Below are 26,444 nucleotides of genomic sequence, written 5' to 3'. Positions count from 1 at the left end.
AGTGCAGTGAAAATGGCTCTGAAATAATGTGTGCATTATTTCACTCAGGCTGCAGTGGCAGTCCTGTGTAAAGGTTTGTCTGGCAAAAGAAATGCTGCAGCCCATAGGGATCTCCTGGAACTCCAATACCCTGGGTTCCTAGGTACCATATATTTTAGGGTATTATAAGGGTGTTCCAGTGTGCCGACTAAAATTGGTAAAAGTGGTCACTAGCCTATAGTGACAAATTTAAAGGCAGAAAGAGCATAAGCACTGAGGTTCTGATTAGCAGTGACGCAGTTAGTCACTACACAGGTATACACATTCAGGCCACAAACTATAAGCCCTGGGGTCCTGTCTAGCAGGATCCCAGTGAGACAGGCAAAAACAAACTTACATACATGTAAAAATGGGGGTAACATGCCAGGCACAATGGTATTTTCCTACACTCTGTCAAGCCTCTGGGGAACCCCTCGACTCTGTGTACACTATATCTCATTTTGACATAGTATTTACAGAGCCAGCTTCCTACATTGGAGGATCAGCGGAGGGGGACCAACAACTTTTCATTTGCTGGACTACTCAGCCAATACCTGATCACATGACTAAATTCCAAAATTGCCTTTAGAAAAATTATTTTTGAACTTGAAATTTTTTTCTAAAAAACATCCTGCTAGGGCATTGTTTAAGTCCCTTTTAGCATCCCTTTTTAAGTTTAAAAGTTTTTGTAAAGTTAGGATTTAGTTACTAAAAGTAGTTTTTAGTTTCTAAAAAGTAATCGAACTTTAGTAGTATAATGAGCAGCTCAGAGGAAATAGTGATGGAACTTAACCGCACTCCTTACCTCCACCTGGGAATGGCAGAGCTAAGGTCCCTCTGTCAGCTGAAAAAGATTAAAACTGGTTCCAACCCTACTAAGGTCAAGCTCCAAGAGTACTTGGCAGAGTACACTTTGGAGACCACCCTACAGAGGAGGAAGAACTCCCCTCAGAAGGTGAAGATGTCAGATGAGGTGGATGATCTCCCCCCTCCTTACCTAACTAGGGAGACCAGTGTCCCCAGGCCCCTGCCTCCAAGGATAGTACTCACTGAATCTGTCCAGTCCAGCTCCACTGGGAACATTGAGGGCAGCCTCAATGAAGAGAACATCCCTTTAGCAAGGATGGCCAAAAGGTTAGCTTTGGAGTAACAACTCCAAACTATAGAAAGGGAGAGAGCAGAAATGGGTGTAGCACCCTTTAATGATGGCAGCAACATAAATAGGGTCAGAGAGAATACAGACATCATAAAAATCCCCAAAGGGATTGTCTCAAAATATGAAGAGGGTGATGATATCACCTTGTGGTTCACAGTTTTTGAGAGAGCTTGTGCAACCAGAAAGTTAAACAGATCTCACTGGAGAGCTCTCCTTTGGGAAATGTTCAATGGAAAATGTAGGGCTAGACTCATCACCCTCTCTGTAAAGATGCAGAATCCTACGACCTCATGAAGGCTTCCATGACTGAGGGCTTTGGATTCCCTTCTGCAGAGTATAGAATTAGGTTCAGGGGGGCTCACAAAACATTGAGCCAGACCCGGGTTGATTTTGGTGACTACCCAGTGAAAACACTAGATGGATGGATAACAGGCATTGAGTGCATGACTATGATGGGCTTTATATTTTGTTTATGAAGGAACACCTGTTAAGTAACTGCTTCAATGACAAGTTGCATCAACATCTGGTAGACCTAGGTCCAATTTCTCTCCAAGAATTAGGAAAGATGGCAGACCATTGGGTCAAGATTAGGGTGACCAAAAGAAAGGGGTCACAAAGCCTCACCAGGGTAAGCGTGGTAAGACATCCAAGGACAAAAACAAAGTCTTCCCAAGGGCCCCAAAAACCTGCTCAGGAGGGTGGGCCCCAATCCTCTTCACAGTCACAACTGGGTACAAGCTCAAGGGTAAGAATTTTGATCCCAAGAAGGACTGGTGTCACAACTGTAAACACCATGGACACCAAACTGGAGACATGGCCTGTCCCAAAAAACATCCCACTAGGATTACTCCAGTTAGCACTGGAATAGCAAGTCTCCAGGTGGGATCAACAGTGTGCCCAGAGCAAATCAGGGTTCACACTGAAGCTACTTTAGTCTCTGAGGGCGGGGTGGATATATCCCCACTAGCTGCCTGGCCGCCTACCATGCAAAAATACAGGCAGCAGCTCTTGATAAATGGGACAAAGGTAGAAGCCCTGAGGGAAAAAGGTGCCAGTGTCACCATGGTGACAGAAAAACTGGTTTCCCCAGGACAGTATTCTGCTGGACAAACTTACCCAGTTACCAGTGCTGACAATGTGACTAAAGTCCATCCCATGCCTATGGTGACTTTAGAATGGGGAGGGGTTACTGCGCTGAAACAGGTGGTGGTCTCTTCTGCAATCCCAGTAGAATATTTGCTAGGGAATGATTTGGAGTCCTCAGCATAGGCTGAGGTAGAGCTCAAAACCCATGCAGCCATGCTGGGTATCCCTGAACTGGTGTGTGTGTGTGTGTGTGTGAAAACCAGAGAACAGAGCAGAGCACAGGGTGAAAAAGAGGTGTTGGAGCCTGGAATAATGGCCCAACCTTCCAAGAGGTAAAGCTCTTGGGCCTAGGGGGACCCACAGGGGAACAGATGTGCACGGACCGAAAACTTGTCCCACTCTTGAAGGCCTGAGACAACAATCTGCTGAACAGGAAAAGGGAGATGTCAATAGCTCCCACAGGGTCTATTGGGAGGATGGACTCCTGTACACTGAGGCCAGAGATCCCAAACCTGGTGCCACTAAGGGAGTGGTAGTGCCATAGGAGTTTAGAGAGTTTATCCTCACATTGGCCATTGACATCCTCCTAGCTGGGCATTTGTGACTGACCAAGACATGGGACAGACTTGTGAACCATTTCTATAGGCACAACATGTCCCAGAAAGTAAGGGAGTTTTCTAGCTCCTGTGTCACCGGTCAAGCCAGTGGCAAGACAGGTGGCCATCCAAAGGCCCCCCTCATTCCACTTCCAGTGGTGGGGGTACCCTTTGAGAGGGTTGGTGAGGATATTTTGAGCCAACTTGAACCTGCTACAGCCTCAGGGAACTAGTACATACAGGTAGTAGTGGTTCATGCTACCAGATACCCTTAGGTCAACTACTACCCTGCTTAGCTGAAACATATGTGGAATGAGTGTGGGGTGACTTACAAGTTCACAACACCATACCATCCACAAACCAATTGACTTGTTGAGAGATTAAACAAGATATTGAAGGGCATGATCATGTGGCTCCCTGAAAAACTCAAAAGGAGATGGGATGTCCTCCTACCATGCTTGCTTTTCACCTACAGATTAGTGTCTCAGAAGGGAGTAGGGTTTTCCCCCTTTGAACTTCCGTTTGGCCATCCTGTAAGGGGATCACTGGAACTTGTTAAAGAAGGCTGGGAGAGACCTCTCAATGAGCCTAAACAAGATGTGGTGGACTATGTACTTGGCCTCCACTCCAGGATGGCTGAGTACATGGAAAAGGCATCCAAAAACCTTGAGGCCAGCCAACAACTCCAGAAGTTGTAGTATGACCAAAAGGCTGCAATGGTTGAATTCCAGCCAAGGCATAAAGCCTGGATTCTGGAACCTGTGGCTCCCAGGGCACTTCAGTACAGATTGAGTGGCTCTTACCCAGTCCTAAAGAACAAGAGCCAGGTCACTAGCAGGACACCCAAGAGGGTGATCCATGTTAACCGCCTGAAACTCTACAATGATAGGGCATGCATAAACATGCTATTGAGGATCAGGAAGCAGGATGAACCTCTCCCTGACCTCCTCGCAACCAACCCTAAAAATGGATCAGTAGATGGAGCTGTCTATTCAGGCACCGTCTCTGGCAAACAGCAAGCTGACTGCAGGCAAGTCCTCCAGCAGTTTGCTGAGCTCTTTTCCCTAATCCCTGGTCAGACACACCTGTGTACCCATGATGTGGACACAGGGGACAGCATGCCTATCAAAAACAAAATATTCAGACAGTCTGATCAAGTTAAGGAAAGCATGAAAGTGGAAGTCCACAAGATGCTGGAGTTGGGAGTGATTGAGCACTCTGACAGTCCCTGGGCTAGAGGGCTTAATTCTGTCACCAAGATAGATGCTCACCCCATTCCACGGGCAGATGAGCTGATTGACAAATTGGGTGCTGACAAATACCTAAGTACCTTTGACTTGACAGCAGGGTATTGGCAAATAAGAATGGCACCAGGAACAAAAGAGAAAACAGCATTCTCTACACCTGATGGGTGTAGGAAGGTGGCTCTGTATATACTCTTTCAAAGTAAGAAATAGTGTGCACAGAGTCCAAGGGTTCCCATTAGAGGTAAGATAGTGGCAAAAAGAGATCATTCTAATGCTCTATTTTGTGGTCGAGCAGTAGGCGTATCAGAGGGTAGTGTTAAGCATGTGTTGTGCACACACAGGCAATAAATGAGGAACGCACACTCAAAGACTTACTCCAGGCCAATAGGTTTTTATATAGAAAAATACATTTTCTTAGTTTATTTCAAGAACAACAGGTTCAAGATTTACAAGTAATACTTCAAATGAAAGGTGTTTCACTCAGGTATTCTGGGAACTTTGAATAATCACAATAGCATGTACAGTTCCGACGAAAATGGCAATAAGCTATTGGACACAGTGCAAAAATCAACAGTTCCTGGGGGAGGTAAGTAAATGTTAAGTTTACAGGTAAGTAAAACACTTACAGGGTTCAAAGTTGGGTCCAAGCTAGCCCACCGTTGGGGGTTCAAGGCAACCCCAAAGTTACCACACCAGCAGCTCAGGGCCGGTCAGGTGCAGAGGTCAAAGAGGTGCCCAAAACACATAGGCTTCAATGGAAACAGGGGTGCCCTGGTTCCAGTCTGCCAGCAGGTAAGTACCTGTGTCCTTGGAGGGAAGACCAGAGGGGTTTTGGAGGGCACCTGGGGGGGGGGGGAGAACACAAGCAGGCACAGAAAGTACACCCTCAGCAGCACAGGGGCGGCCGGGTGCAGAGTGCAAACAGGTGTCGGGTTTTGCATTGGAATCAATGGGGAGACTCAGGGTAGCCACCATCTGGGGTAGGCAGAGGGTCGCCTGGAGGTCACTCCTGCACTGGAGTTCGGTTCCTTCAGGTCCTAGGGGGGGCGGGTGCGGTGTTGGTTCCAGGCGTCGGGTCCCTTGTTACAGGCAGTCGCGGTCAGGGGGAGCCTCTGGATTTCCTCTGCAGGCATCGCTGTGGGGGCTCAGGGGGGTCGTCTCTGGTTACTCACGGGCTCGCAGTCACCGGGGAGTCCTCCCTGAGGTGTCTGTTTTCCACAGGTCGAGCCGGGGGCTTCGGGTGCAGAGTGGAAAGTCTCACACTTCCGGCAGGAAACGTGGAGGCTTTAAGGTTGCTTCTTTGTTGCAGAAAGTTGCAGATGGTTGAACAGAGCCGCTGTTCACGGGAGCTTCTTGGTCCTTTGGGTGCCGGGCAGTCCTCTGAGGCTTCAGAGGAAGCTGGTCCCTGTTGGTTGCGTCGCTGTTACAGTTTTCGTCAAAGTAGGGGGACAGGCCGGTGGGGCTGGGGCCAAATCAGTTGTCATCTCAGTCTTCACTGCAGGGCTTCAGGTCAGCAGTCCTTCTTCTTTAGGTTACACAAATCTAATTTCCTAGGTTCTGGGGGCCCCTAAATACTGAATTTAGGGGTGTGTTTAGATCTGGGAGGGCAGTAGCCAATGGCTACTGTCCTTGAGGGTGGCTACACCCTCTTTGTGCCTCCTCCCTGTGGGGAGGGAGGCACATCCCTAATCCTATTGGGAGAATCCTCCTTCTACAAGATGGAGGATTTCTAAAAGTAAGAGTCACCTCAGCTCAGGACACCTTAGGGGCTGTCCTGACTAGGGGGTGACTCCTCCTTGTTTTCTCATTATCTCCTCTAGCCTTGCCGCCAAAAGTGGGGGCAGTGGCAGGAGGGGCGGGCATCTCCACTAGCTGGGATGCCCTGTGGCGCTGTAACAAAGGGGGTGAGCCTTTGAGGGTCACCGCCAGGTGTTACAGTTTCCTGCAGGGGGAGGTGAGAAGCACCTCCACCTAGTACAGACTTTGTTCCTGGCCACAGAGTGACAAAGGCACTCTCCCCATGTGGCCAACAACATGTCTGGTGTGTGGCAGGCTGGCAAAAAATAGTCAGCCTACCCTGGAAGTTGGGTATGTTTTCAGGGGGCATCTCTAAGATGCTCTCTGGGTGTATTTTACAATAAATTGTACACTGGCATCAGTGTGCATTTGAGAAGTTTGATACCAAACTTCCCAGTTTTCAGTGTAGCCATTATGGTGCTGTGGAGTTCGTGTTTTACAGACTCCCAGACCATATACTCTTATGGCTACCCTGCACTTACAATGTCTAAGGTTTTGCTTAGAAACTGGAGGGGCATAGTGCTCATGCACATATGCCCTCACCTGTGGTATAGTGCACCCTGCCTTAGGGACGTAAAGCCTGCTAGAGGGGTGACTTACCTATGCCACAGGCAGCGTGAGGTTGGCATGGCACTCTGAGGGGAGTGCCATGTCGACTTAGTCATTTTCTCTCCACCAGCACACACAAGCTGTGAAGCAGTGTGTATGTGATGAGTGAGGGGTCCCTAGGGTGGCAGCCCTCAGAGTCCTTCGCTGGCATCAGGGCCCTTGGTACCAGGGGTACCAGTTACAAGGGACTCACCTGAGTGCCAGGGTTGTCCCAATTGTGGAGACAAAGTTACAGTTTAGGGAAAGAACACTGGTACTGGGGTCTGGTTAGCAGGGACCCAGCACACTTTCAATTCATAACTTAGCAACAGCAAAGGCAAAATGTCAGGGGGTAACCATGCCAAGGAGGCATTTCCTTACAATGGTCATTACCAGTTTACTGTGATGCCCTTTGGCTTAAAGAATGCCCCTACCACCTTCCAAAGGTTGGTGAATAAAGTCCTTGCTGGCTTGGAGTCTTTTAGTGCAGCTTATCTTGATGATATTGCCATCTTTAGCTCCAGCCGGCAGGATCACCTGGTCCACCTAAAGAAGGTTTTGCAGGCCCTGCAAGCAGGAGACCTCTCTATCAAGGCATCTAAATGTCAGATAGGGCAGGGTACTGTGGTTTACTTGGAGGCACTTGGGAGGTGGAGGCCAAGTTCAGCCACTCCAACCCAAGATCCAAACTATTCTGGACTGGGTAGCTCCAAAAACCCCAGACTCATGGTAGTTTTTCACCACTGTCGGCCGGTCTCGACACTCCGAAATCGAAAGGAGAATTGCCTCCAGTGCTGGGTGGACGCTGCATATGTTCAGCTACACAGCCGATCAAAGGACCTTTCTCTGCATTTTGCACACAACTTCCTTAGGACGAGAAGACCCGGGGCCCAGATAGACTTGAAGACCAGCCAAGGCAGTATTGTCCCTTAGTAGTCCTGATGAGGCCCAGATTAGAGGAGCCGAAACGCGTCACCACTTTGTGGATTTCGGCGAGGTTGGGTATAAAGTATATTTGACCCTCCAGAATTACACCACACATTGAAAGGAACCCTAAGAAGAAATTGATAGGTGTCCGGCATTTGTGGATAAAGGAATCCACAACCATCGCATCTGAGTGCATTACGACCATAAGTGATCTTCGTAACCACTACCTCTTTGTGAGGAAATTAATTTGGGACATTCTCCAGACGATGTATTTCTCTCTTTTGATGTCTCATGTGTTCCTGAATTGTTGTCTTGTTTATTTGCAGTATTTGTGCTATGCTTTGGTATAATTGGGACATCCCATCTTTTTTGAGTTAATTTTGAATGTGTTTGTGCTTTGTCCTGTTCCAAAATGGTTGAATAAATTCTGGTAAAAAATTATTCTCAAAGAGAGTATTAATCACTCTTTTTTTGGAAATTGGATAATTTATCCCGGCCTTTTTTACCAATTTTGTTGTATGCTATGCAGGCAAGTCCTACAGCAGTATGCTGAGCTCTTCGCTTTGACCCCTGGTCAGACACACTTGTGTACCCATGATATGGCCACAGGAGACAGTTTACCTGTCAAAAACAAAATCTACAGTCAGTCTGACCAAGTCAAAAAGAGCATCAAAGTGGAAATCCACAAGATTCTGGAGTTAGGGGTAATAGAGCACTCTGACAGTCCATGGGCTAGCCCAGTGGCCCTGGTCCCCAAACATCATACCAAAGATGGCAAGACAGAAATGAGGTTGTGTGTGGACTACAGAGAACTCAATTCTGTCACCAAGACAGATGCTCACCCATACCCAGAGCAGATTAACTGATTGACAAGTTAGATGCAGCCAAATTCCTAAGTACCTTTGACTTAACTGCAGGGTACTGGCAAATTAGGATGGCACCTGGAGCCAAAGAAAAGACAGCCTCTACAGCCCAAAATCCAGACAATCCAAAAACCCAGACTCAAGTCGGGCATTCCTTGGCTTGACTGGATACTTCAGGAGGTTTGTGAACGGATATCGGTCCATTGTGACGCCACTCACTGAACTGACGTCCAAGAAGATGCCCAGGAAGACAAACTGGACCCTTTACTGTCAAAAGACCTTTGACACCCTAAAAGAAGCAATGTGCTCAGCACCCGTTCTAAAAGCTAATTCATAGTGCAGACAGATGCCACTGAACATGGGATAAAGGAGCAGTCCTGTCCCAAACCAATGATGATGGTATTGACCAGCCTGCTCTGACCTTTTGCCACGATATTGCTGGGAATAGGTACTCAGTGTCCCAAGGATCTCTGCTGCCACTGCTGGGCCGGACATACTATTGCGGGCGCTCAAAGCGCACCACGTTGCCCCACAGCTTAGTCTCTTACTCTGCCCTTTTTCCACGATATTGCTGGGAATAGGGACTCAGTGTCCCAAGGATCTCTGCTGCCACTGCTGGGTCGGACATACTCTCGCGGGCGCCCAAAGCGTGCTGCGTTGCCCCGCAGCGTGGGCCGCACCCAGGAAAAGCCAAGGGCGGGCCCATCTGCGCCTGTCAGAGACAGTCAAGAGGCCGGGCTGGGCAATCCCTCGTGGCTCTGAGGTAGCAGATATCCAGCGATATATTGAAGCTCCGCCTTACAAACTGTTGGATTTTGTTATACAATTGTTTTGTTTAAATGGGGAAATGGAAAACAAGGAGTAGCGCGCCGGTGGGCACAGCCCAAACAAAAATTCAGAAATTGCATCATGCGTTACATATTTCATCTAGTCGTGTGACTGATGAAATTGATAATTTAATTGAGGAAGAAGAGACCTTACTGACTAAAAGTTTCTTTTAACTAAATCTTGTGAAAAGGGAAATAATTCCAGTAAAGGTGTTACTCTGCGGCCGCCAGTTTTACAGGCTGATGGAACAAACACAAGAGCCAAGGAATCATGTACATCCCAGACAAATCTAGAGAATCCCTTGTTAGGCAGTGTAATTGTACATGATATCCCCTGTTCTAATTGCTTTTCACTACTGGAACCCCAGGACCAAATAGAAGGATTGGGCAGCTCTAACCCGAGTGTACGAGTTACAAATCACAATCCTACCATATTTCAATCCCAGGAGGATCTAATTGCCCTTGTTTCTGATTTAAAGGAAGAGGTGAAGGGCCTGAAGTCACTAACGTCAGAAGTCTTGTTCCTTTTTCCAAAGGGAAACTGCTTTTGTGCATAAGCCAGACCCAAATGTTAATCCTACCTGCACTAAAGAACTTGACTCTAGGAAGAAGACACTCTCCTGTGCAAACAGTAATTATGATGGGTAAATTGGAGACTCACAGACTTGTCTTATTAGTTCTTCTAGTATGAAAAGTCATTCCTGTGCTCCAATGATCCCTCGACCATGTATTAAAGTGGTTCGGGACTCGTCTACTGTGCAAACCTCATAGCAGTCCAAGGGTAAGGGCTACCCAATTCTCATGTGCAGAGTTCCTTCCTTAACACCCAACGCATATGAAGATAATGCTTCTCTTACAAATAAGGTTATCCATTGGATACGGCATACCAGACAGTGTTATTCCATTATTCATTCACACATAATTTCCGTACAACGCTAAACAGAGCGTGAGGGACGCCTGGACACAAAGTTAGAACTGTCTGCGCCGGAGTTTGTAAGGGGTCTATTAACTTTGGAAACGCCTGAACTCCTTGCAAAGTGGCTCTAATATTTGCTTCGAAAGCTGCTGGCCTCCGCCTGATTCTTCAATAAAATCGAATCCTTCGGCTCTAAATTGTAGCCCTGAAATTGAGAGGGAAAACCTCTTTGCAACTTTTGAGGAGGCTCCTGTTTTAGCAAACAAGAAAGAGCGTGTTTGCCAAAATGCAACAACGTCTTTAAAAAGGTTGGCACAGGAACCAGTGGTTTTAGATACGGACTGACTTTTGCCTCGAACTGACCAGGATAACAGTGGACTTTTTGGTATTATTAATCCACAGGCAGAAGGGCTATTAGACTCAGAATCCCCGCCATTTGTGACAAAGGGTTCAGTACCTGTTGCACTAGATGCACCAATAGTTAAATTATCATCTAGGAAGAACTATGTCAGACCTTGTATTTGGTCATCGTGTCGGAAGGATAGTATAGCTCAGGAGACTTCGACATCAAAGCTCCTGACATGGAATCTGGATGGAATTTGCAAGAAACTAGATGACCCAGATTGGGGGTTTTTGTGATACGTTTGACATCTGCTTGTTCCAGGAAACTTGGCCAACTTCTAATGCTTTTAGACAAGGGTTTAATTCATTTTGTAAAGAAGCCAGACCGTCCTTGGCAGGGAGAGAGGCTGAGGGGCTCATTATATGGATAAGGAATACAGATATGGGTAATGTTACAGACATTTCTGTGGATTCAGAGGATATACTGTCCTTATCCATTAAGCAAAGTCATGGCTTTTCTTTGCTGTGTGTTAATGTTTATAATAGACCAGGTCCTTCCAACCAATTATCAAAAACTATTCAGGTATTGAATGCTTTGGTTTCATATTATATAACATTGCACTTTATTTTTATTGCTGGGGATTTAAATGTCTTACTCAATCTGAACTCTGCATTCTCTGAGATCACGCAGTTTGAAGATGCGTCATGAAATATTCCTTCCTTTTCTTCTTCAAAGAAGCAGTCTAAATTAAGTAGTAGGGTTTAGCAGATTATTGATTTTATGATAACACATGGACTTCGTCCAGGAAATGGACGGTTTCCTTCGGACTCTCCTGGAAAACCCACATTTTTCAGAAGGTTTTATAATAGTATATTAGATTATGTGATTATCGATGTGAGGATATGGCACACTATACAGGACATTCGTGTAGGAAATCAGTATAATAGTGATCATGCACCAATTTTAGTTACATACGACAGGCTTATTTCTAAAAGAACAGATATCCAAACTAATAATGAAATAATTCCCCCTTTAAAAGTTTCTTCAAATAAGCGTGCCCTGAAATGGGACTGCTTTAAAAATTCTAAGAAACTGTGGGAGAAGATGTTAGATTTAGTATTGACACATCAATTAGTGGAGGCTTCCTGCTCGCATTCCCCCAATGAGGTCATGGCTCTGCACACTGATCTTTTTTTCTATCTTGAAGGATCTTTTTTTTTTAGAACTGTCAGGGGAAATAAGCATTTAGCAACTGGACCCCATAATGTGTGGTTTGGTAAAGCATGCAGGGAATCTAAGTGCAGTATGATAAAGGCAATCAAATCCAATGATAGACAATTAATAATTAGTGCTAGGCGCGAGTATGCTCTTGTAACAAAGACCTGTAAAAATAATTGGGAAGTAGAAACATGGCAGGACTTGTTGACAGCAGTCAAGGGGAAGCAGTCAGTCCAGTTCAGTCCAAAAATCTTTATTCGGCATATTGCCATAAAAGTGCAAGTGCATACATATATATCACCATAAAAATACAATACTTTTTACTTAATTCAGAAGGCCAATTTCTTTGATCTGCTAATATTACAAAACTAAAAATCTAAACGTATCCCTTAGCCCTTCTAAGTCAATAGATAATGGTTAATACTTATAAAATCATATACAACAATAAAAACAGCATTTAAAATTGCATTAACAAATAGTCACATCAACTAGTTCATATCGATTTCTGATGGTAATAGCTGATTTGATAAAACTTAAAATAGAGCTGCACATTTGTTTAGATGAAAGACTATGAATACCAATCAATCCTTCCTTATAAGAAAGAGTATGTAGTTTGCGCAAAATTGGCAATATAAATGTTTTCCTAGGAACTGAGTAAAGTGAACAAAATAAAACAAAAGTGACAAGTACTTTGTTTGGAAAGATTGTCACAAGGGCATGGCGGTAATATTTTTTTCCACATGCATTTTGTTGGAAACGCCACTCTAAAATGAATCATGTTAAATCTAGAAAGTACAAGTAGAGAGTATAGGGAGGGGAACGGAAGCCAGACAAAATAAGGTGCTATCGAGTTTGAAGACTAAATATGTGCAGTTAACTCAAAAGACTTTAATTTTTCAGCCGCTTGATATCTATGATTCATGGCATACTCCATATAACAAGATTTAACAATTTCCTTAGCGTTGACAGGCATAAGCTCTGGTTTGAGATACATAAACTCCAAGTCCAATTTTCGAAAAACAATTTTGAATAAAATTTTACCATGGAATTTTTTTGTGGTTTGCTAACGAAATGCAGTCTTTTACACAATCCTGTATTAAAGTAGCCGCAGGGTTTAACCATACCTTTATCCATAACAAAAGGGGGGCAATATCAATCAAGTCTGTAATATAGCGGATTCCCAACTCCTCATGGTATATGATGTTCGCTACATTTTTAGGTACCATAAGTAGCCGATGGAGAAACTTATTCTCCACCCGTTGTAGTGTGGTTGAGCTGGAATTTCCCAAAGGCCCCCCCCCAATAAATCGCCGCTGAAACACATTTGGATTTGTAGAGCGTGATGATCTGATGAACTGGTCTGTGTCCTAGTCTGCGGGCAATCGCTTCCACATTTCTTTCCATTTGTTGAAGCTTAAAATTCAAATGGGAGTTCCATGACAGAGAGGTACTTAGGTGCAAGCCTAGATAACAAAAATATTTCACCTTTGTTAAGGTGTTCCCCCCCCATTATAAAACATTTAGTACGTGTATTTCTAGGACCACAGATCATAACATGTGACTTTTTAAAATTAACTTTCAAGTCAAGCTCTTGTGTATACGTTAAAAAGATATCCAAAAAGGGTCTGTAGGCCGATGGCCATATGGGTAATTAAAACGGCATCATCAGCATACAATAAAATCGGCAATTGTCTAAAACCCATCCTTGGAAAATCTTTACCATTTTGAGCTAAATAACTATACAAGCCGTTAGTGTATAACAAAAATAGAAAAGGTGCCAAAGTGCAGCCCTGTCTAACACCTCGGTTGGATGCAAGGGGATGGGACCTTTCACCATGCTGACCAAACTGAATTGAGATAGTAAGATCAGAGTATAAACGTTTCATCAGGTCCAACAAATGTTGCTCAACCCCCATTGTATCCATTAATGCCCACAATTTCACTCTGTTCACCATATCAAATGCACTGGATAGATCTATGAAGGCTAAGTGGATAGATTCCCTTTTGGCAGTAACATATTTGCTAAGAATAAGATGCAAATTTAGGGCCTGATCCACTGTGCCTAATCCAGGCCTAAAACCATATTGAATTGGCGATAAAATATTTGTCCTTGTCACCCACTCCTCAAGCTGATTCAAGATGACACTCCCCAGGATCTTTGCCGTAGAGTCAATGAGAGAAATGGGTCTGTAGAAAAAGGGGTCAAGCCTATTACCTTTTTAAATATCGGGACAATTATTGCCGTTAGCCATGAGGAAGGAATAGAGCTTTGAATGGCACTATTCAAAACATTTGTGATTAGCGGGACCCACAAATCAGGTAAAGATTTAAACAAATCCACTGGAACCCCATCAGGGCCGAGGGCTTTCCCGGATTTCATTTTATTTATTACTGTGGTAATCTCTTGTATCTCAAATAAAATTCCACTCTTATTTGGTTTGGAAGTAACCGATGCCGGAAAGCCACACACCTCCATGCCATGATTAGGGTCATTTACAGACTGAAATACTGATGAAGTGTTTTACCCAGACCCCCTCTGGTATCAGGCAGTCATCCTCCCTGTTATCCTGTCCTAAAAAATATGGGTGATTAACCACCTTCCAAAATTGTGTGGGGTCCCTCAATTCTGTGGCTGCCATTAGATCTTCCCATGCTCTAGATCGTACTTCATTCTTCCTATCCTCAAGGACTAGATCGACCCCTAGCCTGTTTAACTAAATCACGGCTAAATGGAATAGTTTTTATAGCTATTTTTAGATCTCTGTGGGCAGCCGTCCAGGCCGAATTAAAACAACGTTGAGGTTTTACACCCTTAGAATACTCGGCACACATCAGTGCCTCAGAAATAGCACGACTTAAAGACTCATAAGCAGCTACAAGATGGACACAAATAGGTTGCAGAGACAAACATTTATTAATGTGAACCTTATTTTGTGTTATGATATCCTCATGAAAGGTGTTAATGTTTACTCTCTCCCACTTCATACGCGGGCCAAAATTTATTTTGAAAACCACTTTCCCCTTGCATTCTGTCCTAGGTAAAACTACCCTAGTTTTAAGGGCTAGTTTTATGCTCAAAGGATTATGGTCACTGGCACAGTGGGATATAATCTTAAAATCCACAATTAAACATGAAAGTGAAGAGCAAATAAGAATAAAATCAATAATACTACCATTCATACTCCCCGTATAGGTGGGTGTTTTTCTTATCTGACTATTTGTCATATCCCTTGCAAAAACAAGATCGAATTTATAGATAAGAGTGTTCAAAGTGTCGCCTAGATTAGAGTAAATAAAGTGTGTGAATGACTATCTGCCTTCTATGAAGGCGCCACATATATGGGGTAATTCATGATTACATAGCCGAACATTAAAATCTCCGACCCATATCATTTCAAATTCCCTGTCCTGGAGTTTTCCTGCAGAGTCTAGAAATTCTGTTAGCTCTTCGAGGCTTCCTAACAAGACATTGCACGGAATGTTATTATAAAAATTCAGAAGTAAAACATCCTTACGCCCGGCCATTGATGATAGGACCACCATAAAAAAGGCAGAAGACCAAATCAAAGAAACCTCAATTTTTGAGCGTAATAAGGACACAAGTACCAAGAGCCCACTGATTGCTCTACCCACTTTGGATGGAAGAGCTGGCTGAAACACAGAATAACCACCATCCAAATAAAAAGGGGCCACAGACCAAGTTTCTTGGAGACAAATAATGTCATAAGTAGATACAAACTCCAACCATTCTAAGTTTTCAACTTTGGATCGTAGCCCTGCGATATTCCAGCTAATTAAGGATAAAGATTCGGAGCTTTCCTGGAACCTATTCCCTGGCTCCTTAATTATAGCAATAGCAGTCAAAACGCTTTTGGTCTTTGGTGGCCTCCAATGGGCGAAATGAAAATTCTAGACCAGACTGCCATATTCCACCGGAAGACTGGGTGGCCCACTTTACGAAGCTGTATGACGATGAAATTAGCAGTAGCACAGTAGCTGGATCAGATTCCTCTTCCTTTGACAGCCTGCTTCCGTTTACATTGAATGAAACCAGGATGGACATTAAGGCCCAAAAGCCAGGAAAGGCCCCTGAGTTAGACGGTATATCTGCTGATCTATATGGGTCTGATCTAAGTACGTGGGGCCTCTATAATGTATCAAATGCCGTCTTGGCAAGTGGAACATATCCCCGCCCTTGGAAGGGTGCTATTATTGTACCTATTTATAAAAAGGGGAATAGGGCAGTCCTGGCGAACTATAGACCAATCAGCCTTCTGGACAATCTTCAAAAAATATTTTGTTATCAGGTTTTGACAAGGGTCAAAGAAAGGCTAGAGGAATCTCAAGTGCTTAGTGATCTCCAAGCAGGCTTTAGACAGAAATTAGCACAACTGACCAGATATTTAGGTTTCTCACTATTAAATAGAAGACTGTGGATCTGGACGCAGGGAAACTTTTCGTGGCCTTTGTAGATCTCAAATCTGCGTATGGCTTGGTCCCGCGTTGTAGATTGTGGGATGTATTAGACAGAGTTGGCTTTCCAAGCCCCTTATTAAACTTAATTAAAAGTTTATACACCGAGAGTTTTGCAATAATTAGATGGGGAGTAAATGGGGAGGTAACAAGCGAGATTCCAATTAAAAGAGGGGTGAGGCAGGGGTGTGTGTTGGCCCCTACATTGTTTTTGTTGTTTATTAATGCTTGTATCCCTTACTTAATGGCCTGCGATAATGATGCACCAAGATTAGGTGGGATAAAGACTCTGTGTTTACTATTTGCGGACAATACTTTGTTATTATCTCAAACTGCCTCCGGCCTTGCCAATTTATTTGAGAAGTTTGCGTTCTTCTGCAAGGATTATGGCCTTGAAATTAACACTTCAAAAACTAAATACATGATTTTTGGTGACAAAAAACATAAAACAAGGAGGACCATTTTTTTGGGACGGAGAAGTATTAGAGAGAGTGACCAAGCTTGATTATTTGGGAGTTACATTAGAGGACTCCCATAAATGGCAGACCCACTTGTCAAAAGCACACATGAGATTGAAACAGAATTCGGGGGGCATCTTGAGATTCGTTAATAGACCTTCTAGATTTGCAATCTCTCCCAAAATAGAAATCTATAAAATACAATGCTGAGGGGGCTCTTTGTATGGTGCAGATCTATTTGGACATGGCAATTTGATGAACTTAGAGCTTGCCGAAAATTATTTATAAAGGCTCTTTTAAAAATGTGCACTAGTTCCCCTATGCTGCCTATCCGGATGGACTTAAATCTAGACTCCATTGCCCATATAGCCGCTATAGGACCAATATTGCATTGGCTCAGGATCTGGTCTAAGGGTATTTATGGCCTATACAGAATATGGTTGAACGCCCTACTGAGTACACATACAATAAGGAAAATTCCCTGGTGTAATCATGTCGAAAATACTCTGACTAATTTAGGGCTGTCCCAGTTTTGGATAGATCCTCACGGTCTTCCAAAAAATGCGGTACTAGTGGTCAAAGATGCATACTGGTCTAACTTAAAAACAAGGAAGCTAGCCGAGGTGTCTTCGTCCAGCTTGACAGATAGATTCACGACCATCAAATGTCACTATGAATTTGAAAAATATATGGATTTGATTTTATCCCCTGAAGCACGCGCACTCTATATTAGGTTTAGATTGGGATCATTACCATTGGGAACTTTTACTTGTAGATGGTCTAAACAGAACAGTCAACAAGACCTATGCCCAATTGGCTGTGGGTTACCTGAATGTATTGCTCATGTGTTATTTTATTGTCCTGCATATGCTAAACAGCGGACTAAATAGATTGTACCACTTTGTAGATCCATGGGTTTTAACAATCAGCACTTAGCTCTAAGGATTTGCAAAACGAATACCCATGGTGTTGTAGTGTGTGCTTTGGCTAGATTCCTAGAGGCAATTTGGCATGTGAGAGCTAGGAATTTAAGGGGCAGCTTGCAATATACTACACCAAAAGAAGCCTAAGTTTGTAGAGATAATTGGACATGTTGTGCTTATAGGGAAAATGTGACTTTAAAAATTGTTATATTGAGCCTTTTATTTCTTGTTTATTAAGTCTAATGGGCGAAGGCCTTTATATTGTCCCTTTCATACTGGTGGACTCCTATTGCATTTGATTTTGCTTCAGAATCTGTATTTTATATTTGTAACTGTTCTTCTTGAATATTTTTTATTAGTTAATTAATGTGTTTTATATTATGGCTTTTTATTATTAAATGTGTATTGTAGTATGAGCTTTTATGGTATTTTTATTACCGAAATAAAGCTTAATGAATGAATGAATGACCTGCCTGTTGCTTTCATCAACAGGAGGTTACTCCCCAGAGAGCAGCGTTGGAGTGCCATTGAGAGGGAGGCCTTTGCTTTGGTACCTGAAAAAGTTGAGACCATACTTGTTGGGTACTCACTTCCTTGTGCAAACTGACCACAGACCACACAGATGGCTAATGCAAATGAAAGGTGAGAACCCTAAACTCTTGAGGTGGTCCATCTCCCTACAGGGAATGGACTTGTCAGTGGAACAAAAACCAGGGACTGCCCATGCCACTGTAGATGGACTTTCCAGGTTCTTCCACTTAGACCATGAAGGCTCTCTTGGGAAAGGTTAGCCTCATCCTCTTTTGTTTGGGAGGGGTATGGGGTTGCGTAGTTAAGTGCCACTGTTGGCATGGTTACCCCACCATACTTTTTGCCTAGTGTTGATGCCAACTTTGATTGAAAGTGTGCTGGGACCCTGCTAACCAGGTCCCAGCACCAGTGATACTTCCCTAAAACTGTACGTTTTTTTCACAGTTGGCACAGACCTGGCACACAGTTAAGTCCCTTGTAAAAAGGTAGCCATGGTACCAAAGGCCCTGTGGCCAGGGAAGGTCTCTAAGGGCTGCAGCATGTATTATGCCACTCTGGGGGACTCCTCACTCAGCCCATGCACACTGCCTTGCAGCTTGTGTGTGCTGGTGGGTAGAAAAAGGCAAAGTTGACATGGCACCCACCTCAGGGTGCCATGCCCACAAAACACTGCAAGTCACCCCTCTAGCAGGCCTTACAGCCCTAAGGCAGGGTGCACTATACCACAGATGACGGCATAGCTGCGTGAACAATATGCCCCTAAAGTGTCTAAATCCATTCTTAGACATTGTAATTGCAGTGTAGCCATAGTAAAGTATATGGTCTGGGAGTTTGTTCTTACAAACTCCACAGCACCATAATGACTTCACTGAATACTGGGAAGTTTGGTATCAAACTCCTCAGCACAATAAACCCACACTGATGTCAGTGTGGGATTTACTGAAAATTCACACAGAGGGCATCTTAGAGATGCTGCCTGTATGTTAGCCAAACTGCTAGTGTAGGACTGACCGGTCTGTGCCAGCCCGCCACTTCCAGACCAGTTTCTGACCACATGGGGTGAGTGTCTGTACACTGTTTGGTCTGAAACAAAGCCTGTCCTGGGTAGAGGTGCCTCACACCTCCCCCTGCAGGAACTGTAGCCCCTGGCGGTGAGCCTCAAAGGCTTAAGCCTCAGATTCAGTGCCCCAGGGCACTCCAGCTAGTGGAGATGCCCGCCACCCTGGACAAAGCCCCACTTTTGGTGGCAAGTCCGGCAGGATAATAAGGGAAAACAGGGAGGAGTGACCACCCCACCTAGGACCACCCCTATTGTGTCCAGAGCTGAGGTGATCCCCTCCCTGCAGAATCCTCCATCTTTGTTAAGAAGACAGGGACCAATAGGGATAGGAGTGTACCCATCTCACCAAAGGGAGTGAGCACAAGGAAGGGGTACCCAACCCTCGGGGTCAGTAGCCATGGGCTACAGCCCTCTGACCCCTAACACGCCCCTAAATTGAGGATTTAAGGGCTTCCTGAACCCAGCTCACCAGATTCCTGGCTATCTACAAGAAGGACTGCTAAGCTGAAAACCCCATCTGAGAAGAATGAAGACCACAACTGCTTTGGCCCCAGCCTTACCGGCCTGTCTCCTGCTTCAAAGATCCTACAAGACGACGAGCGACGCATCCAGCAGGACCAGCGACCTCTGCCAACTCCAGAGGACTGCCCTGCTCCCAAAAGGACCAAGAACTCCAGAGGACAGAGGCAATGTCCCAAACAACAACAAAAAAAAAAAAAGTACACAGTTCCAGACTCTGTATATCGGGAATGTTTAAAGAAATGTTGGTCCTGTGTACGATCATAATAAAAAAATAATTAAAAAAAGTACACAGTTCCAGACAATAGATTCTGTACAGATGCATACAGTGAACAATAGAGCCTATGAGTCTGCTCTTTTTAGAACAAGAGCCGTCACTCACCAATTGGTGACATGCTTCATCATCGGGCTTTTGCTCCTCGTCAGGCCGAGGACATTCACTGTATGCATCTGTACAGAATCTATTGTCTGGAACTGTGTACTTTTTTTAATTATTTTTTTATTATGATCGTACACAGGACCAACATTTCTTTAAACATTCCCGATATATTAGCCCTTCTTTGTTTTCTGTTCCAAAGAAACCAACAACTAAGGACTCCCACCTCACTCCAGATGCTTGAGTCCTGACCCCTGTGCACCCAACACCCACGGCCCGGGTCTAGGTGGTCCACCCAGCACGAAAGGGTCCCCAGGCGACTGGAAGCAAAAGCCCATCATAGGTTGACCCCTCCAAACCTCCATGACGACACCTGCAGAGAGAATCTAGAGGACGGCCTTGACCGCGAGCTCCAGACGAAGATATCTGACGCCTAAAGGACCCACTGCACCCGCACCCCCGGGCCTTGGAGAACCTGACCCCGGGTGCAGCATCCACCAGCAGGCGAGCCCTCTTACCTGTCCAACCAGTGGTGTGCCCAAGACTTTCCCTGGACCTCGCCTGCAGCCTCTAAGTGACCCCGGGGTCTCCCATAGACCTGTACTGGAAACCCGACTTCCTGTTTGCACCCTGCACCCAGCAGGCCCTGGGCTGCTGAGGGTGTGTGTTTGGTGCCTACTTGTGGCCCCTCCAATGCTCTTCTAATCTCTCCTGGTCTGCCCCCGAGTCGCGGATACTTACCTGCTGGCTGACTGGATTCCGAGTACCCCCTATCTCCATAGGAGCCCAAGTTAACTTGGCTCTCCTTTGACCTCTGCACCCAACTGGCCCGTGTTGCTGGTGGTGGGTCTTTGGGGTTAACTTGAACCCCCAACGACATACTACCAAAAACACAGAGCTGGTGTAGGAAAGTACCATCTTGCCTGGCATGTTACCCCCATTTTCACTGCATGCTTGTTTTTGCCCATGTGTCACTGGGATCCTGCTAAGAAGGACCCCAGTGCTCATAATGTATGCCCTGTATGTGTTCCCTGTGTGGTGCCTAACTATCACTGAGGCTCTGCTAACCAGAACCTCAGTGTTTATGCTCTCTCTGCTTTTAAAATTGTCACTGCAGGCTAGTGACTAATTTTACCAATTCTCATTGGCACACTGGAACACCCTTATAATTCCCTTGTATATGGAACCTAGGTATCCAGGGTATTGGGGTTCCAGGAGATCCCTATGGGCTGCCGCATTTCTTTTGCCACCCATAGGGAGCTCAGACAATTCTTACACAGGACTGCCACTGCAGCCTGAGTGAAATAACATCCACGTTATTTCACAGCCATTTTCACTGCACATAAGTAACTTATAAGTCACCTATATGTCTAACCCTCAATTGGTGAAGGTTAGGTGCCAAGTTACTTAGTGTGTGGGCACCCTGGCACTAACCAAGGTACCCCCACATTGTTCAGGGCAAATTCCCCGGACTTTGTGAGTGCGGGGACACCATTACACATGTGCCCTACATACAGGTCACTTTCTATATGTAGCGTCACAATGTTAACTCCGAACATGGCCATGTAACATGTCTAGGATCATGGAATTGTCACCCCAATACCATTCTGGTATTGAGGGGACAATTCCATGATCCCCCGGGTCTCTAGCACAGAACCCAGGTACTGCCAAACTGCCTTTCTGGGGCATCCACTGCAGCTGCTGCTGCCAACCCCTCAGACAGGTTTCTGACCCCCCGGGGCCTGGGCATCCCAGTCCCAGGAAGGCAGAACAAAGGATTTCCTCTGAGAGAGGGTGTTACACCCTCTCCCTTTGGAAATAGGTGTGAAGGGCTGGGGAGGAGTAGCCTCCCCCAGCCTCTGGAAATGCTTTGATGGACACTGATGGTGCCCATCTCTGCATAAGGCAGTCTACACTGGTTCGGGGATCCCCCAGCCCTGCTCTGGCACGCAATTGGACAAAGGAAAGGGGAGTGACCACTCCCTTGACCAGTACCTCCCAGGGGAGGTGCCCAGAGCTTCTCCAGTGTGTCCCAGACCTCTGCCATCTTGGATTCAGAGGTGTTGGGGCACAATGGACCGCTTGAGTGGCCAGTGCCAGCAGGTGACGTCAGAGACCCCACCTGATAGGCTCTTACCTCTTTCAGTAGCCAAGCCTCCTTTTCTGGCTATTTAGGGTCTCTCCTCTGGGCTATTCCTCAGATAACGAATGCAAGAGCTTACCAGAGTTCCTCTGCACTTCCCTCTTCGACTTCTGCCAAGGATCGACCGCTGACTGCTCCAGGACGCCTGCAAAACCGCAACAAAGTAGCAAGACAACTACCAGCAACACTGTAGAGCCTCATCCTGCCGGCTTTCTCAAATGTTTCCTGGTGGTGCATGCTCTGAGGGCTGTCTGCCTTCACCCTGCACTGGAAGCCAGGAAGAAATCTCCTGTGGGTCGACGGATATCTTACCCCTGCCAACGCAGGCACCAAAATACTGCATCACCGGTCCTCTTGGTCCCCTCTCATTCGGACGAGCGAGGCCCCTGGAACACAGGAGCACGGCTCAATTGTCTCCCACAGTCCAGTGGCCCTTCAGTCCAAATTTGGTGGAGGTAAGTCCTTGCCTCCCCATGCCAGAGTAATCCTGTGTACTGTGTGATCTGCAGCTGCTCCAGCTTCTGTGCACTTTTCCAAGGATTCCTTTGTGCACAGCCTAGCCTGGGTCCCCAGCACTCCATCCTGCACTGCCCAACTCGCCCAACTCGCTGGACCCTCCTTTGTGACTCTGAGTCAACCGCTGTCCTCAGATCTTCAAAGTGCCTGTTTCGGTACTTCTGCGGGTGCTGCCTGCTTCTTTGAGGGCTCTCTGAGTTGCTAAGCGCCCCCTCTGTCTCCTCCTCCAAGGGGCGACATCCTGGTCCTTCCTGGTCCCCAGCAGCACCCAAAACCCTCAACCGCGACTCTTGCAGCTAGCAAGGCTTGTTTGCTGTATTTCTGCGTGGGAACACTTCTACATCCTCCAGCACGCTGTGGGACATCTTCTGACGAAAGGAGAAGTTCCTGGCACCTTCCGTTGTTGCAGAATCTTTGGCTTCTTCCACCCAAAGGCAGCCCTTTTGCACCTTCATCCGGGGTTTAGTGGGCTCCTGCCCTTCCTGGACACTTGCGTGACTCTTGGACTTGGTCCCCTTCCTTTACAGGTCCTCAGGTCCAGGAATCAATCTTCAGTGTTTTGCTGGTGGTTGTGGTTCTTGCAGAATCCCCTATCTCGACTATACTGTCGTTCTGGGGTAGTAGGGTAACCTTACCCCTACTTTTCAGGGTCTTGGGGTGGGGTATCTTGGACACCCTTACTGTTTTCTTACAGTCCCAGCGACCCTCTACAACCTACCATAGGCCTGGGGTCCATTCGTGATTGGCATTCCACTTTTGGAGTATATGGTTTGTGTTGCCCCTAGGCCTATGTCTACCTATTGCATTATATTGTGATTCTACATTGTTTGCACTACTTTTCTTACTGTTACTTACCTGTTTTGGGTTTTTGTGCATATAATTTGTGTATATTACTTACCTCCTAAGTGAGGGTATCCTCAGATACTTTTGTCATATTGTCACCAAAATAAAGTACCTTTATTTTAAGTAACTCTGAGTATTGTGTTTTCTTATCATATTGTGCTGCATGATATAAGTGGTATAGTAGGAGCTTTGCATGTCTCCTAGTTCAGCTTAAGCTACTTTGCCATAGCTACGTCTATCAGCCTAAGCTGCTAGAAACACCTCTTTTCTACTAATAAGGGATAACTGGACCTGGTACAAGGTGTAAGTACCACAAGGTACCCACTATAAGCCAGGCCAGCCTCCTACAGATGGGAACTGTATGTTGAGTACTTACCTGCAAAACTGTACAATCTTTTCTTCCCCCAGGAACTGTTGAAAAATGCACTTACTTTTAAAACAGCTTTCTGCCATTTTAAAGAAAACTGGTTACATTGTTGATTCCATTCAAACTTCTGACTATAACGATGCAAAGTACTTTACATTTTATGTATGTACCTGCAAACTGAATCTTCTGGTTCTAGAAAGAAATATTAACAAAACATATTTTTCTATATAAAATCTTATTTGTCTGGAGTTAAGTAATTAAGTGTGTGTTTCTTCTATTGCATGTTTGTGCACAACAAATGCTTAACACTACCCTCCGATAAGCCTAACTGCTCAACCACACTACCACAAATAGAGCTTCAGTATGATCTATTATTGCTTCTGTCAAGCCTCTGGGGAACCCCTGGACGCTGTGCACACTGTATCTTATTTTGATATAGTATATACAGAGCCAGCTTCCTACAGGGGGCTCATTTTATTTTATGCCTTTACCTACTGACCACATGTGGTATTTCTTACCTTTTTGCATCCTGCTAGATAAGCGTTTGCTGCTCTCCACAGCTACCTTTTTGAGAGCGCTGGTGATCTACAACCTCCTACACTATCACTAAGGGTTGCCTAGACTTAGTACAGGGTGCCTCACCTATAGGTGTACACCATATACTGAGCCAGCCTCCTACAAAGCAGGTCAGTATGTGGGGAAGTGGGTATATGAGCAGATATGGAATGTTAAGGAAGGTAGGTTAACAGTTTAAGCATCTATGCCCCTATTTGCGGGATGTACATGACTTTACATCTATGCAATAAATCTTGATAAAAATGTATTGAAAATTAAGATATAAATTTCCATCCATGATATTAAATAAAGCTCCTTAATAAGTTAAGTAAATTTTTGTACCTGGTTTATCATCATTCTCCCTGTCCTCATCCGACTTCAAAGTATCTTAAAAAAAGAAAACAAAAAAGCAGATAATTACAGATAAAATGTATACCTTAAATTCATAAAATTCTCCCCACAAGTTACACTGGTTTTGCATGATCCAAACACCTATGCTTTCAGTTCTCTCTAACAGCAAAGCAAGTAAAACATTTAGGTGAGGAGAAAAGGAAAAATGCTAAAGAAAATAAAGCACTGGGATTCATATTCACAAGTAAACTTACTTCTAGCAACTTAAAACTTAATAGAGAGCAACCTATACTCAGAGACCGAAGTATATAGTCATAGATCACGTGATATAGCTGGCCAATAAGCTGATTTCTCTAGCAGGGTCACTGCACCAGATTCATATAAGCTGTTTGCAACAAACAGAAAACGTTGGAGGGCTTCCCACGTTTTAGAAACAGATTTTTCAACACAATGAAAGGGTTAAGCATCATCATTCTGGGACCAAGCAGGGTAAGCATTGCATGTTCTAATTTTAACACACTTCAGGACACTGGTAGCTACTAGTCACACTTGTGAGGCAATGGCAGATGATGAAAACAAATTCAAATCACCTTCAAAGGAATAGTCCTAATCAATGCAAAATGTTTCAGGTCCATCAGCAAACACTGGAACTTCATGCCCCACTACAGAACGCCAAAATGGCAGCAGTGTGGGGAAGCTGGCTGGTGTGTGGTGGGTACCTAAGGTACTTACAACTTATACCAGGTCCAGGTATCAACTATTAGTGAAATGTAGGCAGTGTCTACATGTCAGGCTCTCTAGAGGTAGAGGTGCATGGAGTAGCCAAGACTTACCTAGGACACATGCAAAGCTCATGAAATACCACTGTAGTCACACACCTTTTACACACATGAAAGAATACACTTAGTGTTACAAAAATAAAGGTACTTTATTATGGTAACAAAACACCAAAATTACTATAGACTAAACAAAAATAATTATAGATGCAATAAAGTAATACACAAGATATATATACTATTTGCCAGAAATAGACATAAGATTAGTTACAAAATAGTGCAATTAGTGTAAAACACAATACAGAATAGTGGACCTGGTGGGAGCACAAACCATATACTAAACATAATGGAAAGCAAGAGTGTCAGCCCCACCCTGGTAAGTGGAGTGTGTAGGTCACTGGGGGTACCAGGAAAGCACAAATATAAGTACCACAACACACCCAATAACCGGGAAAGCAGGAGTAAATTACCAGAATTTCTGCATAACACCCCATAGAAGAAAAGAAGAAGATTGCAAAACCCAGAGATGACAGTAAGAAACCAACGGTGGATTCCTGAAGAGGAAGACCTGTAGCAAGAGGGGGACCAAGTCCAGAAGACACAGCAGAGTCCAAAGGGGCCACCAAGCTGGGGATTGCAGGATTTGGTTGAAAGTACAAAAAGAAAGTCAGCACTGCAGCCCTGGAGTTGGAGTCAAGTTCCTGGAGGATGAAGGCGATGTCCCATGCAGGAAGGAAGATTGCAGTCGGATTTGAGTGTCCGGATTCCACCAACAAGCCTTGGCCCAGGCTAAACTCATGGTTGGCGGAAAGTGGTGCTGCTGAGCACCAGCAAGGCCCAGGTGGCCTTAACCCAGCAGTCTTTGTCATAGGGGACCCCCAGTGTCACAGAGTGCCCACAGAAGTACAGGCAGCACACACAGGAATCCCACAAGACGGGGAGACAGAAGGTGCAAATGGAGCCCACGCAGC

General features: G+C 45.0%; 1 protein-coding gene across 7 annotated transcripts in view; it reads right to left on the bottom strand.

Annotated features, from left to right (window-relative positions):
• Nucleotides 1-26,444, bottom strand: part of DDX4 (DEAD-box helicase 4) — a 1,597,047-nt gene that overhangs the window by 593,003 nt on the left and 977,600 nt on the right. For all 7 annotated transcript variants that reach the window (XM_069222170.1, XM_069222215.1, XM_069222206.1 and 4 more), the window contains one exon: nucleotides 24,689-24,733. In XM_069222170.1, coding sequence (XP_069078271.1) covers nucleotides 24,689-24,733 — 45 coding nt within the window. The remainder of the gene's footprint in view (nucleotides 1-24,688; nucleotides 24,734-26,444) is intronic.

The sequence above is a fragment of the Pleurodeles waltl genome, chromosome 1_1, assembly GCF_031143425.1.
Source record: "Pleurodeles waltl isolate 20211129_DDA chromosome 1_1, aPleWal1.hap1.20221129, whole genome shotgun sequence".
NCBI classification, from domain to species: domain Eukaryota; kingdom Metazoa; phylum Chordata; class Amphibia; order Caudata; family Salamandridae; genus Pleurodeles; species Pleurodeles waltl.
This window is presented reverse-complemented; position numbering and strand designations above follow the sequence as displayed.